General features: G+C 42.6%; 2 protein-coding genes across 5 annotated transcripts in view; both read left to right on the forward strand.

Moving 5' to 3' along the window:
* Nucleotides 1-12478, forward strand: part of LOC118361046 (partitioning defective 6 homolog beta) — a 36350-nt gene extending 23872 nt beyond the window's left edge. For all 3 annotated transcript variants that reach the window (XM_035740771.2, XM_035740770.2, XM_052482824.1), the window contains one exon: nt 8663-12478. In XM_035740771.2, the coding sequence (XP_035596664.1) occupies nt 8663-9543 (881 nt within the window). In that variant the 3' untranslated portion in view covers nt 9544-12478. The remainder of the gene's footprint in view (nt 1-8662) is intronic.
* A 503-nt stretch (nt 12479-12981) lies between these two features.
* The window catches only part of arfgef2 (ADP-ribosylation factor guanine nucleotide-exchange factor 2 (brefeldin A-inhibited)), a 38805-nt gene continuing 38409 nt past the window's right edge, over nt 12982-13377 (forward strand). For both annotated transcript variants that reach the window (XM_035740772.2, XM_035740773.2), the window contains exon 1: nt 12982-13297. In XM_035740772.2, coding sequence (XP_035596665.1) covers nt 13135-13297 — 163 coding nt within the window. In that variant the 5' untranslated portion in view covers nt 12982-13134. The remainder of the gene's footprint in view (nt 13298-13377) is intronic.

A 13377-nucleotide genomic window follows, 5' to 3' on the forward strand; every position in this document is an offset into this window, starting at 1 on the left:
TTCTTGAACTGTTCTTGTTGAGAAGCATTCAGATGCAAAACAGTGTTCCCTAGAGTTCAACACCTAGTCATGTAATTTTGTAAATGTTCAGGTCACATGTACAGTTAAACTCAATTCAATATCTGTATTTAGATGAAGGATGATTGTGTTTTCATCTTTAACTCACAGTACTCTCATGGTCATGGGTGATTGACAGTCCTGTTGCTCTGTGAAGGAAATTGTCACCTTGAGCATGGTGTCACATTACACTGACATGGCCCTCTGCTCTGTCTGTGACTAACAGACAGGATGTGCGGAGGCTCCGCCAGGGATTATGTCACCAGATATAGATATTGTAGCAGTAGCTTTTTGGAAATTAAGTCATATTTTATTGGTCACATATTTAGTAGATGTTATTGCGGGTCTACCGAAATTGTGTTCTTAGCTCCAACAGTGCAGTAATATCTAACAATACATACAAGTCTAAAGTAAAATAATGGAGTTAAGAAATATATAAATATTAGGACGAGGAATGTCGGAGTGGCATTGACTAAAATACAGTAGAATAGAATACAGTATATACTTATTGAGTGAGTAAAAAATGATTAAAGTGACTAGTGTTCTGTTCTTAAAGTGACCAGTGATTCCATGTCTGTGTATATAGGGAAGCAGCCCTTTAAGGTGCAGGGTTGAGTAACCGGGTGCTAGCCGGCTAGTGATGGCTATTAAACATTCTGGCCTTGATAGAAGCTGTTTTTCAGTCTCTTGGTTCCAGCTTTGATGCACCTGTACTGACTTCACCTTCTGGATGATAGTGGGCTGAACAGCCAGTGGCTCGGGTGGTTGTCCTTGATATTTTTGGCCTTCCTGTGACATCGGGTGCTGTAGGTGTCCACGATGACATCGGGTGCAGGCTGTGTCCCCAGTGATGTGTTGGGTAGACCGCACCACCTTCTGGAGAGCCCTATTGCGGGCTGTGCAGTTGCCGTACCAGGTGGTGAAGCAGCCTGACAGGATGCTCTCAATTGTGCATTTGTAAAGGTTTGTGAGAGTCTTAGGGGCAAAGCTGAAGGCTGAAGTGCGAACTTGAAGCTTTTCACCTTCTCCACTACTGTCCTGTCGATGTGGATGAGGGCGTGCTCCCTCTGCTGTTTCCTGAAGTCCACGATCAGGTCCTTTGTTTTGTGGAGGGAGAGGTTATTTTCCTGTCAACACAGTCCTTGGGAGCAGGTTGCGTCGGTGGCACTGTGTGGGCGAAGAAGGTGTTTATCTTGTCCGGGAGAAAGACATTTGTTTTCCGCGACGTGGCTGGTTTTCCCTTTGTAATCCGTGATTGTCTGTAGACCCTGCCACATACGTCTTGTTTGAGCCGCTGAATTGCCTCACTTTGTCTCTGTACTGAGATTTTTCCTGTTTGATTGCCTTACAGAGGGAATCACTACACTGTTTGTATTTGACCATATTCCCAGTCACCTTGCCATGGTTTAATGTGGTGGTTCGCACTTTCAGTTTTGCGCAAATGCTGACATCTATCCACGGTTTCTGATTTGGGTAGGTTTTAATAGTCACAGTGGGAACAACATCCGCTATACAGTTCGTAATGAATTCAGTCACCGTGTCAATGTTATTCTCAGAGGCTACCCGGAACATATCCCAGTCCGCGAGATCAAAACCAGCTGCAAGCATGGATTCCGATTGGTCAGACCAGTGTTGAATAGACCTGAGCACGGGTACTTCCTGGGAAGAGCAAAATGGAGTCATGATCTGATTTGTCGAAGGGAGTGTGTGGGGGGGCCTTGTAGGCATCCAGGAAGTTGGAGTAGCACTGGTAGAGTGTTTTAGCAGTGCGAGTACTACAGTCAATGTGTTGATAGAACTTCGGTATGATGTAGACAAAATATCTGACTATCCATGATGAGCCATCAGCCAGGAGCTGATGACAATACTTTTTTATGAGGATTAAACACTGTATTTATCAAGCGCCTCAGAGTGGTAGTGCTGGTCTATGACAAGGTCCCACCTGTCCATATAATGTTGTTTATTATGATCTAAAAGGCTAAACTGATTCTAGATCAGCACTTCTATCCTAAGACTGGCCTTGACCCCAAAGATTGATCGAGTGAGTTTATGTGACTATCGTTTAGGTATATTAGTGACTCGAGGTGGAACTCCTCAACTGAGAGGAGAGTCCCTACTTTAAACAGACCCTGTGGGGGTTGGAGATGCATTAGCGCATTCCATTCACAGTACACACTTCTGTGCAAGAGAGCGAGTTTGAATACCATGTCTCCCTCTACTGCTCTGTTACTCTTTAATCTTGGCTTGTTTTTGCCATTCTCTCTCCAATGGCTCTATTTAAACGGTGTGTGGGAAATCATAATAATCATAACATATTTTGAATAGCTTAGCGTTCTAGACCCATGAAAAAGGTCTAGCTATTGGATTTTATCCCGTATGCCAGGGTTGGTTGCAGTCATTTCAAGTTTTTGAAAATGGGTGCCATTCTTTTTCAATTATCCATTTTACCCCTGTTTTATTTCCAGAATTGATGACTGAAATTTGAATTGTCCCCGACTGTCTCCTACACAGGTCTGGAGTTTAACAACTCTATTGATTCCACTAAATGACTCGCATTCAGACTTCAAAAACAAACAAATAAAACCAAATAGCTTTGTACCCAACCCTCACCAAACTCCTGAGTGTTTGTCTTTACTTCCTACACAGTTACCACTGATGGGTTTGATTCTATTATTAACTCACACATATACAGTGCCTTTTGACTGGTACTGTACGTTGATGCTACGAATAAATTCACTTTCTATGGATGCTAAAAGAGGTCTTAGTTTTCTCTGTAAATGTTAAATATTCATTTAACATTCAAACTACCAACATACAGCCTTCATTAAGTATTCACACACACATTGACTTTCTCCACATTTTGTTGTTAGTCTGAATTTGAAATGGATTTTGTGTCACTGATCAACACTCAAAACCCAATAATGTCAAAGTGAAATTCTGTTTTTTGAATGGTTTACAAATGAATTTAAAATTAAAAGCTGAAATGTCTCGACTCAATAAATATTCAACCCCTTTTGTTATGGCAAGTCTAAATAGGTACAGGAGTAAAAATGTGCTTAACAAGTCGCATCAATTCCATGGAATCACTTTGTGTGTAATACTAGTGTTTAATGATTTTTTTGAATGACTACCTCATCTCTGTATCCCATACATAGTTATCACATACAAAGGTCTCTGTCGAGCAGTGAATTGTAAACGCAGATTCAACCACAAAGACCCAGGACGTTTTCCAATGCCCCGCAAAAAAGGGGACCCATTGGTAGATTGTTTATTTTTAACCGACATCGAATATCCCTTTGTGCATGGTGAAAGTTTTTAATTGCACTTTGGATGGTGTATCAATTCACCCAGTATACAGCCGTCCTTTCTAACTCTGTTCCCAAAGAGGAAGGAAACTGCTCAGCGATTTCACCATGAGGCCCATGGTGACTTTAAAACACTTACAGAATGTAATGGCTGTGATAGGAGAACTGAGGATGGATCAGTAGTTACTCCACAATTGACAGAGCGAAAAGGAAGCCCATAGAGAATATAAAATATTCCTAAACATGCATCCTTTATGCAACAAGGTACTAAAGTAATAATGCAAATAATGTGGAAAAGCAATTCACTGTTTGTCCTGAAATATGAGATATTACAGTGTCTTCAGAAAGTATTCTGACCCCTTGTTACAACCTTATTCTAAAATGGATTACTTTTAAAAAATCATCCTCAGCAGTCTACACACAATACCCCATAATGACATACAGTAACAAAAAAAGTTTTTAGAAATGTATGCAAATAAATAAAAAATGCATACCGTATTTACTTAAGTATTCAGACCCTTTGCTATGAAACACCAACATTGAGCTCCGGTGCATCCTGTTTCCATTGATCACCCTTGATGTGAATGTGTGAATTCAAATGTTAGGACATGATTTGGAAAGGAACAGGCCTGTCTATGTAAGGTCCTACAGTTGACATTGCAGGTCAGAGCAAAAAAACAAGCCATGAGGTTGAAGGAATTGTCCGTAGAGCTCTGAGACAGGATTGTGTCGCGGCACAGATGGGGAAGGGTACCAAAACATTCCTGCAGTATTGACTTTCTGCAAGAACACCGTGGCCTCCATTATTCTTAAATGGAAGAAGTTTGGAACCACCAAGACTCTTCCTAGTGTTGGCCGCCTGGCCAAACTGAGCAATCAGCGGAGAAGGGCCTTGGTCAGGGAGTTGACCAAGAACCTGATGGTCACTCTGACAGAGCTCCAGAGTTCCTCTGTGGCGATGGGAGAACCTTCTGGAAGGACAACCATCTCTGCAGCACTCCACCAAGCAGGCCTTTATGGTAGAGAAGCCAGACGGAAGCCACTCCTTAGTAAAAGGCACATGACAGCCCGCTTGGAGTTTGCCCGAAAAGGTACCAAAAGACTCAGACCATGAGAAACAAGATTCTCTGGTCTGATGAAACCAAAATTGAACTCTTTGGCCTGAATGCCAAGAGAACCTGATACCATCCCTATGGTGATGAACAGAGAAAAGTACAGAGATCCTTGATGAAAACCTGCTTCAGAGCGCAGGGTGGCTACTTTCAATAATATCAAATCTAACACTTTTCTTTGGTTACTACATGATTCCATATGTGTTATTTCATAGTTGTGATGTCTTCACTATTATTCTACAATGTATAAAATAGTAAAAATAAAGAAAAACCTTTGAGTAGGTGTGTCCTAACTTTTGACTGGTATTGTATGTAAATTAGATATTTATCATCAGTAAATTTTCCACCATTTCTAAACATGTTTTCACTTTGTCATTATGGGATATTGTGTGTAGATGGGTGAAAAAAATCGAGTCCATTTTGTATTCAGGCTGTAACGCAACAAAATGTCGAATAAGTCAAGGTATGAATTCTTCCTGAAGGAACTATGCTCACATTGCATTCCTGAAGTTTGAGTCACGAATTTAAGGAGCATAAAGGTGAACTCATATCTACACTGCTGGTGTTATTTTTATTGTTTACTTAATTATTAGTCTGCTGACTTCCAACCATTGTACATAATGAGGATGACTCAAGTCACTGAGTGTGACGGTGACCCCGGCAGCCCGGCCCTAGGGAAATGTGCTGGGACATATGACAGTGGGGGACCCCCAAAGGGACTCTCACCAAGCGCGTCACAGATGATTAGTCTGGGTCCATGTGGCTTTAGCGCCATAGTATTGACTATTTACACCCGCTTGCTTTATCGACCATAGGAAAACAGAGGTGGCGGGTTGGAGAGAGAATTTAGGAGGGGTCAACTCTTCGATTAGGGGGGTGTGTGTGTAAAAGTCATGTTTGTTTGTCTAATTAGACTGAAAGCTGTGCTTGCTGCTTTAATGAGATATGAGAAGGGATTGGTTTTCACTGGCATCAGTTGTCACAGAGAGGATCATTAGAGTCAGAGAAACACTCAAGGGATGGAGCAATCAAATCTAACTTTATTTGCCACATACGCCGAATACAACAAGTGTGTACCTTACCTTGAAATGCTAACTTACAAGCCCTTAACCAACAGTGCAGTTCATGAGTTAAGAACATATTTACCAAATAAACTAATGTAAGGATGAAGTGACTTTGCATAGATGATAAACAGCGAGTAGCAGCAGTGTACAAAACAAATGGGGAGGGGTGTCGGTGTTTGTGTGTAAGCTCTGATATGTTGTGTGGGCTGTTATGCGGCAGTTGGTCTGCGTGGCTGTTTATGTGACTTAGAGAACAGCTTGTCTTTGAGGCTGTATGAGTGGCCCTCATGGGCCTCCTATTCTACACTATATCCTTGACCATAACCTCATTGTTAGACTTTCCCTTTGATATTTGGGGGGGGGGGGGCTGTGTGAAAGAGGAGAAAAATGTAGACATTCACTGGTATGCCTGACTGCACTGTAGGGACCAGTCTGCCAGACCTGTGCGTGCCTGTCCTTTAGAAATGCGCGTGCCTGTCCTTTAGAAATGCCCTACTGTGTGTAGATGTAAACATACCTCTGTGTGAACATCACACATACACTATATATACAGAAGTATGTGGACACCCCTTCAAATGAGTGGATTTGGCTATTTCAGCCACAGCCATAAAGTATCCATAGACAAATTGCATTAGAATGGCCTTTTTGAAGAGTTCAGTGACTTTCAATTTGGCACCGTCGTAGGATGCCTGCTTTCCAATAAGTCAGTCAAATGTTCGCCCTGCTAGAGCTTCCCCTGTCAATTGTAAGTGCTATTATGTTGAAGTGGAAACTTCTAGGAGCAACAACGGCTTAGCCGTGAAGTGGTAGGCTACACAAGCTCACAGAATGGGACAGCCGAATGCGCGTAGGGCATAGAAGTCATCTGTCCTCTGCAACACTCACTACTGAGTTCTAAACTGCCTCTGGAAGTAACGTAAGCACAATAACTGTTCGTCGGAAGCTTCATGAAATGGGTTTCCATGGCAGAGCAGCCACACACAAGCCTAAGATCACAATGCATAATGCATTGTTTCTGCTGGAGTGGTGTAAAGCTCGCCGCCATGAACTCTGGAGCAGTGGAAACACGTTCTCTGGAGTGATGAATCACGCTTCACCGTTTGGCAGTCCGACAGACGAATCTGGGTTTGGCGGATGCCAGGAGAATGCTACCTGCCCAAATGTAAAGTTTGGTGGATGAGCAATAATGGTCTGTGGCTGTTTTTAATGTTTCTGGCTAGGCCCCTTAGTTCAAGTCAAGGGGAACTCTTAATGCTACAGCGTACAATTACATTCTCTACGATTCTGTGCTTCCAACTTTGCGGCAACAGTTTGTGGATGGCCCTTTCCTGTTTCAGCATGACAATGCCCCCATCCACAAAGCGGCGTACATACAGAAATGATTTGTCGAGGTAAGTGTGGAAGAACATGACTGGCCTGCACAGAGCCCTGACCTCAACCGTTGGAATGAATTGGAATGGCGACTGCGAGCCAGGTCTAATCGCACAACAACAACAGTGCCCGACCTCACTAATGCTCTTGTGGCTGAATGGAAGCAAGTCCCCGCAGATATGTTCCAACATTTTAGTGGAAAGCCTTCCCAGAAGACTGCTCCACTCTTGAACATTGGAACATATCTGCTCTTATACAGTAGCAGCGAAGAGGGGACCCAAAAATAATACGGATGATTTTGGAATGAGATGTTCAACAAGCAGGTGTCCAAATACTTCTGGTCATATAGCGTATTAGCTGGATGCTTCAAAAACATTGAGTCTGGATTATTGTGTGTGTTCATGTATTTTAACTCAACATACCCAGTGTGTTTTTGTGAATATTTAAACCTATAATTTGTTTTGCAATTATTTGTCCTGGTAATAAATATGTCTCATGGGAATTGAAATGGGATACCGCTTCTCTGTACAATTGATCCTTTGTTTTTTTTGTTGATATGGGGAGGGGAGGGGGGAGTACTTGTCAGAATCTGAGTTCTGGAATCCTTATCTACAACCTGCCTAGACCCTATTCCAGATCCACACAGTCTATAGTGACAACGCAACTATCCCTGGACAATTATAGATGATGCATACAGTATATCCACATCACCTGAGCTAACTTCAGTGTACACTACGTTACAACACCATGGGGTACGGAAACATGTCATTCATTCTAGGATATACAGTACCAGTCAAAAGTTTGGATACACCTACTTTTTTCTACATTGAGTTGGTCTGCGGAGTGAAGTAAAAGCAGTCAACAAGTGGTCAGCATATGTGGGAACTCCTTCAAGACTGTTGGAAAAGCATTCCAGGTGATGCTGGTTGAGAGAATGCCAAGAGTGTGCAAAGCTGTCAAGGCAAACGGTGGCTATTTTAAAAAATCTCAAATATAAAATATATGTTTTGTTTAACACTTTTTTTTTTTTTTTGGGGGGTTACTTTGTGATTCCATATGTTATTTAATAGTTGTGATTATTATTATTATTATTCTACAATGTAGAAAACAGTTACAATAAAGAAAAACCCTTGAATGAGTAGGTGTGTCCAAACTTTTGACTGGTACTGTGTATATATAGCCAGCGGGAGAGAGAAAAGACAGAGCGATAGATAAAGAGAATGACTGGGACACAACACAGGAGGGAGTTAATGTTTATGATAATGTTCAACATCTGTGTGATGGTAGTTAACCATTAGAGCCATTGCCTGGTTCTCTCTGTCCTCCCAGACCTTTGATCTAGTATAGAGTCCTAGCCATGCTCAGGTATGTCCCACAGCAGCACGGTCGCCATGAGTAAGCCTGTGAGGAATTCAGAAAGCCCTTTCATGAAATAGAGACAGGAGTCTATGCTTCCATTTACTCCACATGAGGAATAATACCAGGGAAGGGAGGGCAGAGGAAAGTACTGAAACAAGTCTAGTGAAAGGAGGGAGTGGCTCTAAGATAAGGGAAGCATTGGGCTTTGAGAAACACAATCTCGTTTGCATAACTACAGTAAAGTCTGCAGTAGAATGTCAGTAATGAATTATACTTCCACCATGATAATGATTGTCAGTAAGCATTTATGGGATGATATTGGATCCCGTCTGCACTGATGTGATATTGATATGGTTGGTTCTATTACATATGTTTTCCCCCTCTCTTTTTGCAGAGGAAGCAGACTACTCTGCGTTTGGTACGGACTCTCTGACCCGTCCTAAGAAGACTGTCCTAGCTGCTGTGTTGCTGCGGCCTGATGCCAACCGGAAGAAGCCCCCTGTGATCATTAGCCTGCCCAGGGACTTCAGGCCTGTCTCCTCCATCATCGACGTAGACATACTCCCTGAGACACACCGCCGGGTGCGCCTCTACAAGCACGGCCAGGAGAAACCATTGGGTTTCTACATCCGTGACGGCTCCAGCGTCCGGGTCACACCCCAGGGTCTGGAGAAGGTTCCTGGGATCTTCATCTCCCGCATGGTGCCTGGGGGCCTAGCTGAGAGCACTGGCCTGCTGGCCGTCAACGACGAGGTGCTTGAGGTCAACGGCATCGAGGTTCAAGGCAAGTCTCTGGACCAGGTGACTGACATGATGATCGCCAACAGCCACAACCTCATTGTGACGGTGAAGCCAGCCAACCAGCGCAACAACATCATACGGAGCAGTGGCGGAGGGGGTGGGGCGGCTTCCGGGAGTTCGGGTCGCTCTTCCGACAGCGGCGCAAGTTTCTACGGCTATTTCACCCCTGGTGCTGCCATGGCGACGACCCCGGCACACATCATCCAGAACTTCCACCCAGAGGAGCTAGAAAGTGATGAGGATGATGAGGACCTGGTGATCGAGGCAGACGGGGAGGCCTTGCCCATCCCACGGGCAGTCTCGGCCAGCTGCAGCATGCCCTCCCTGCCCCGCTACGAGCCCCACCTGAACCTCCGCTCCACAGCCAACGGAGCCCTGGCCTCCAGCACCGGTTCACTGAGCACGGTCAGCACGCCCGACAGGGGCCTAGAAGGAAGGAGCCTTGAGGAGGACGGCACACTCATCACACTGTAGACACATGCATACACTCTTCATACTTGCACAATAATTACAGCACGCACACATTCATACTTAAATAGTTTTACTCTCGCTCTTATATGCAAAAACATAGTCTTGCACATACATTCAGATACCTTCATGCATACACAAAGAACACAAACGCCAAGACCTACGCATGCGTGCCATAGTATCGCCACAGCCCTCCCTACCCTGTGACCGACAGACACATTAATTACACATGGTGTTTGTGTGGAAGGGAAAACTCCTGATTCAAAACCACAAAAAGCACTTGTTTCTATTTTGGGAGGGGGAGACCGTTTCTATATTATTCCTCTTGATGGCAGGAATGAGATGGTATTCTCAGTTTTTCTTTTTTTTCAATTTTGTGAACTGTACGAAAGGACTGATTTTAAATGAAAGAAGTGGGCAAATAAATGCACATATGTATGCTCTGACCTCTCCCTAGCTATTCTACCCTGGCTTGTTAGATAGAGGAGACTGTCATGTGCTCAAGACAATCTGCTTTTGCCTTGTCACTTTGCAAATGACAACAACCCTCTCCTAGGTGATTACAGCATGTGGGAACTGAAGTAATGGCTTCCATCCTACCTGTTACCATAGTAACCAACAAAGAGCAGAGGTCTGCAATAATACTCTAATTTTAGTCTGATGGGGAAAATACAAATATGGGCTTCTTTGTGTGGCTCCGAACACGTTTAACCACTATTCCTATGTTTTTCCCCACAAGCTTTTAATGTTGATAATCATTAAAAACCAACTAGAAGCAATTATGCGAAGCAACTGGACTTTCGAAAATCTCTAAGGTTTAATGCTGTTTTTTTTCTGTTTTATTTCAATCAAATAATTTACTGTATGATTTTTATTTAGTGGAAAATAAGTGTACCGCAACATACAATATTGGAATTCTAAGGACCCATTGGTAAGGACCATATCTCTACATTACTGTCGTCGGTAATAATCCAGGATGTTGTTGTGTGGGGTGAGGAAGATCCATCTTGTTTTTATTTTTTATTGAACTTTTCTTTCCTCATGACAAGGGCTATTTCCCCACTTTGTCTATAAAGTGTGACAGTATGTGATTGTATATGTGATTTTCTGATTTCTCTGACCATGACTCTTCACTCATCTCAGTATATTCCTCGTGTTCTCTCTTTTCATCTGTCCATGTTTTGTATGGGTGGAAGTACATGTAACCGATAGGGTGGACTTTCTTAGTTTTCCCATCTCTAAGTTGACTTCGATGTGGCCTGAATCATTCGTGTTTGAACAGTGCCCTCAATTCATATACAGTATTTGTCCCTATTTCAAAGAATGTAATACTGGTATAGATTGCACATGAATAACTGGACTGTGACTGATGTTACATAACTTAGAGCTAGGACACTAATGCCCCAAGAGAGGAGGGATGGGACTGTTGAAGAACCAAGTCGGCAGGAAGAAGTTACTATTTTGGCACTCTCTCACACATCCCGACCCAGTCTCTGTGTTTGCACCTTGTGTTTGAGTAAGGTGGAGTTCGTCTAGAGCTACGCATTGAATAACTTGGATCAGGTGAGGGGAGTGCGTATTCTCACCTGTTCCTGGTCACATGTCTGTCACCTGATGTCTGTACCTGTGGTTGTTCAGGAAGGTCAACACCAGCAAGGTGATTTTAGAATGCCGGTAGCATCGATCCAACAGACTTGCCCAAAACACGAGACAGTTTCTCACCGAACCACTGCTGTGGGAAGTTTGGGTGCTGCAGCACCCCTGCCCGCAAGCTACTTCCCGCGGCTATGCAGCAAACTACAAATGCTTAACGTGAAACTGATCAGGCGAGTACTGCAGAACGTCTTCATTCCGATAGATTGTAGTTTTATTCTCTGTGTGATTAGTTGCCATTGAGCTGTTGTGAAGTATATTTGGGAATTAACACTAAGGCTGTACTCAACATGTAAACAGTAATAGAAGCTAACATACTTCTTTGAGAGCAGATGGGGCACTGATGTGCATCATTTCTCATTGATTTTGGCCTTTGCTAGGGGAAACGAAATGTACTGGGAACAGTTGCCTTACTCCCCTCTAACCCCCTCTATTGAGCTGGACTGCAGTCTTGTCTTACCTGTAGAAATACCTAATGAGAATCATAAACACTGGATCTGTGATCAAACATCTGCTCAGAGCAGGTTATGTGAACTGAACTTCCACTCCCTATCATATTGACACTGAGGTACTACTCCATTCTCTGTTATGGTACACACGGTGTTGACGAGTTGAGATTTGCTTTGTCTCTCATTCCAAACAGTTCTGTAACATTCAAAGCATGACGAGTGACATTTTGAATGGCTGAATTTTAGAAATCTGTTTAATTTATTTTAGTTTTAACTACACAGGGCATTGGGATTGTAACCACAGCTATTTATTTTGTAATCATGTTTCAGCATAGCAATGAAAAGTCATATGTTTTCATTTGTGTAACTGATCCACTATGTTATTTGGTTGAAGTTCATGATCTCATCTATTCCTGGTAGGTACTTCTTCTTGTCCTATTAAAAGTAGTTTGATTCAAATGTTTCTGTACAAGCAGTTTATGGGGGGGTAGATTATAACTCACTATGATAGTCCCCCCTGAATACTGTGACTTCCTTTATTCCTGGAGAAACCCTGTATTTCAGAGAATACACAACAGGCTTCGGAATTATATTGTTTTGTCAGTTCCTTTTTTTTTTTTTAAGATAATGAGCAAGGATTTTTGCTTGCTAGATAAATCCTAAGGTATAGATTTGTACTGAACATTTTCAGTATTTTCTTATCAATGCTATATGATGTACATTTTCATCACATTTAATGAAAATGTTTTAAAGTAGTAAAGAAATGTATGAATAGATGCACATGTATAATTATTGATTCCATGAGCTGGAAAAATAAACTATGTAGCAATCATTGACAATGTTTTGTTTATTTTCTTCATTTAAAATGCTGGTTTTTGTAATAATAAAAAATGTAAGTATTTCATGAGCCAAAAGTAACAAAATGCTGAGGATCATATCATGTGCAAGTGCTCCCATCATATCTTGTCATGTTCCAGACTTGGGACCATTGGCTTGGGCACAGTTGAAACATAGTAGCAAAGATGCTGGTAACGCATTCGGTTGTACCAAGGACGAGGTATCAGCCTTTCCCTTTCCATCATGTTTCTATAAAACTATTATTTTTAACCGAACTAGAAAACCCCAGATATTTTGGGGCCACACTGCTGCTTTCAGAAGAATCCAAATCAATTAAACTTAATACTAACGAGTCACGTCGGGGCTAAAATATTATCTAAGAAATATGTATAAAACCCTTATCAGCATGACGCATATAAGGTTTTGTTGGGAAACTGAAGGGATCATTCGATCCAGTGGAGGGTGCCAAAGCGTCAAAATCAATTTAGAATCACGTGACGTGTAAACAACATGGCGACTCAGTGCTGAGGTAGCAGCCCCAACAAACTCGGTGGATTGACACACCGATAGCCTGGTTTAGTTAGCATTTCTCTCGCCTGCATCTACGCAGGGTCAGGCCAGAGATGCCGGCCTGAGAGAGCAGCACTTTTATCAAAAGATGCAACAGCAACAACGTCTTGCTCAACAACACCAGAAGCAGACGGAAAGCACAAAAACCAAGAGCATGTTTCTGTCTAGGGCGCTGGAAAAAATCCTGTCGGATAAGGAGGTGAAGCGGAGCCAGCACAGCCAGCTGCGTAAAGCATGCCAAGTGGCTCTTGGTGCGTGAGTTAAACATTTTTATTGGTGGACGTTGCATCCTTAGTGTTGTTATTTCTTCAACGTAATATTTTAGCTACCT

This window comes from Oncorhynchus keta, chromosome 28 (genome assembly GCF_023373465.1).
Source record: "Oncorhynchus keta strain PuntledgeMale-10-30-2019 chromosome 28, Oket_V2, whole genome shotgun sequence".
In the NCBI taxonomy this organism is placed as follows: Eukaryota; Metazoa; Chordata; class Actinopteri; order Salmoniformes; family Salmonidae; genus Oncorhynchus; species Oncorhynchus keta.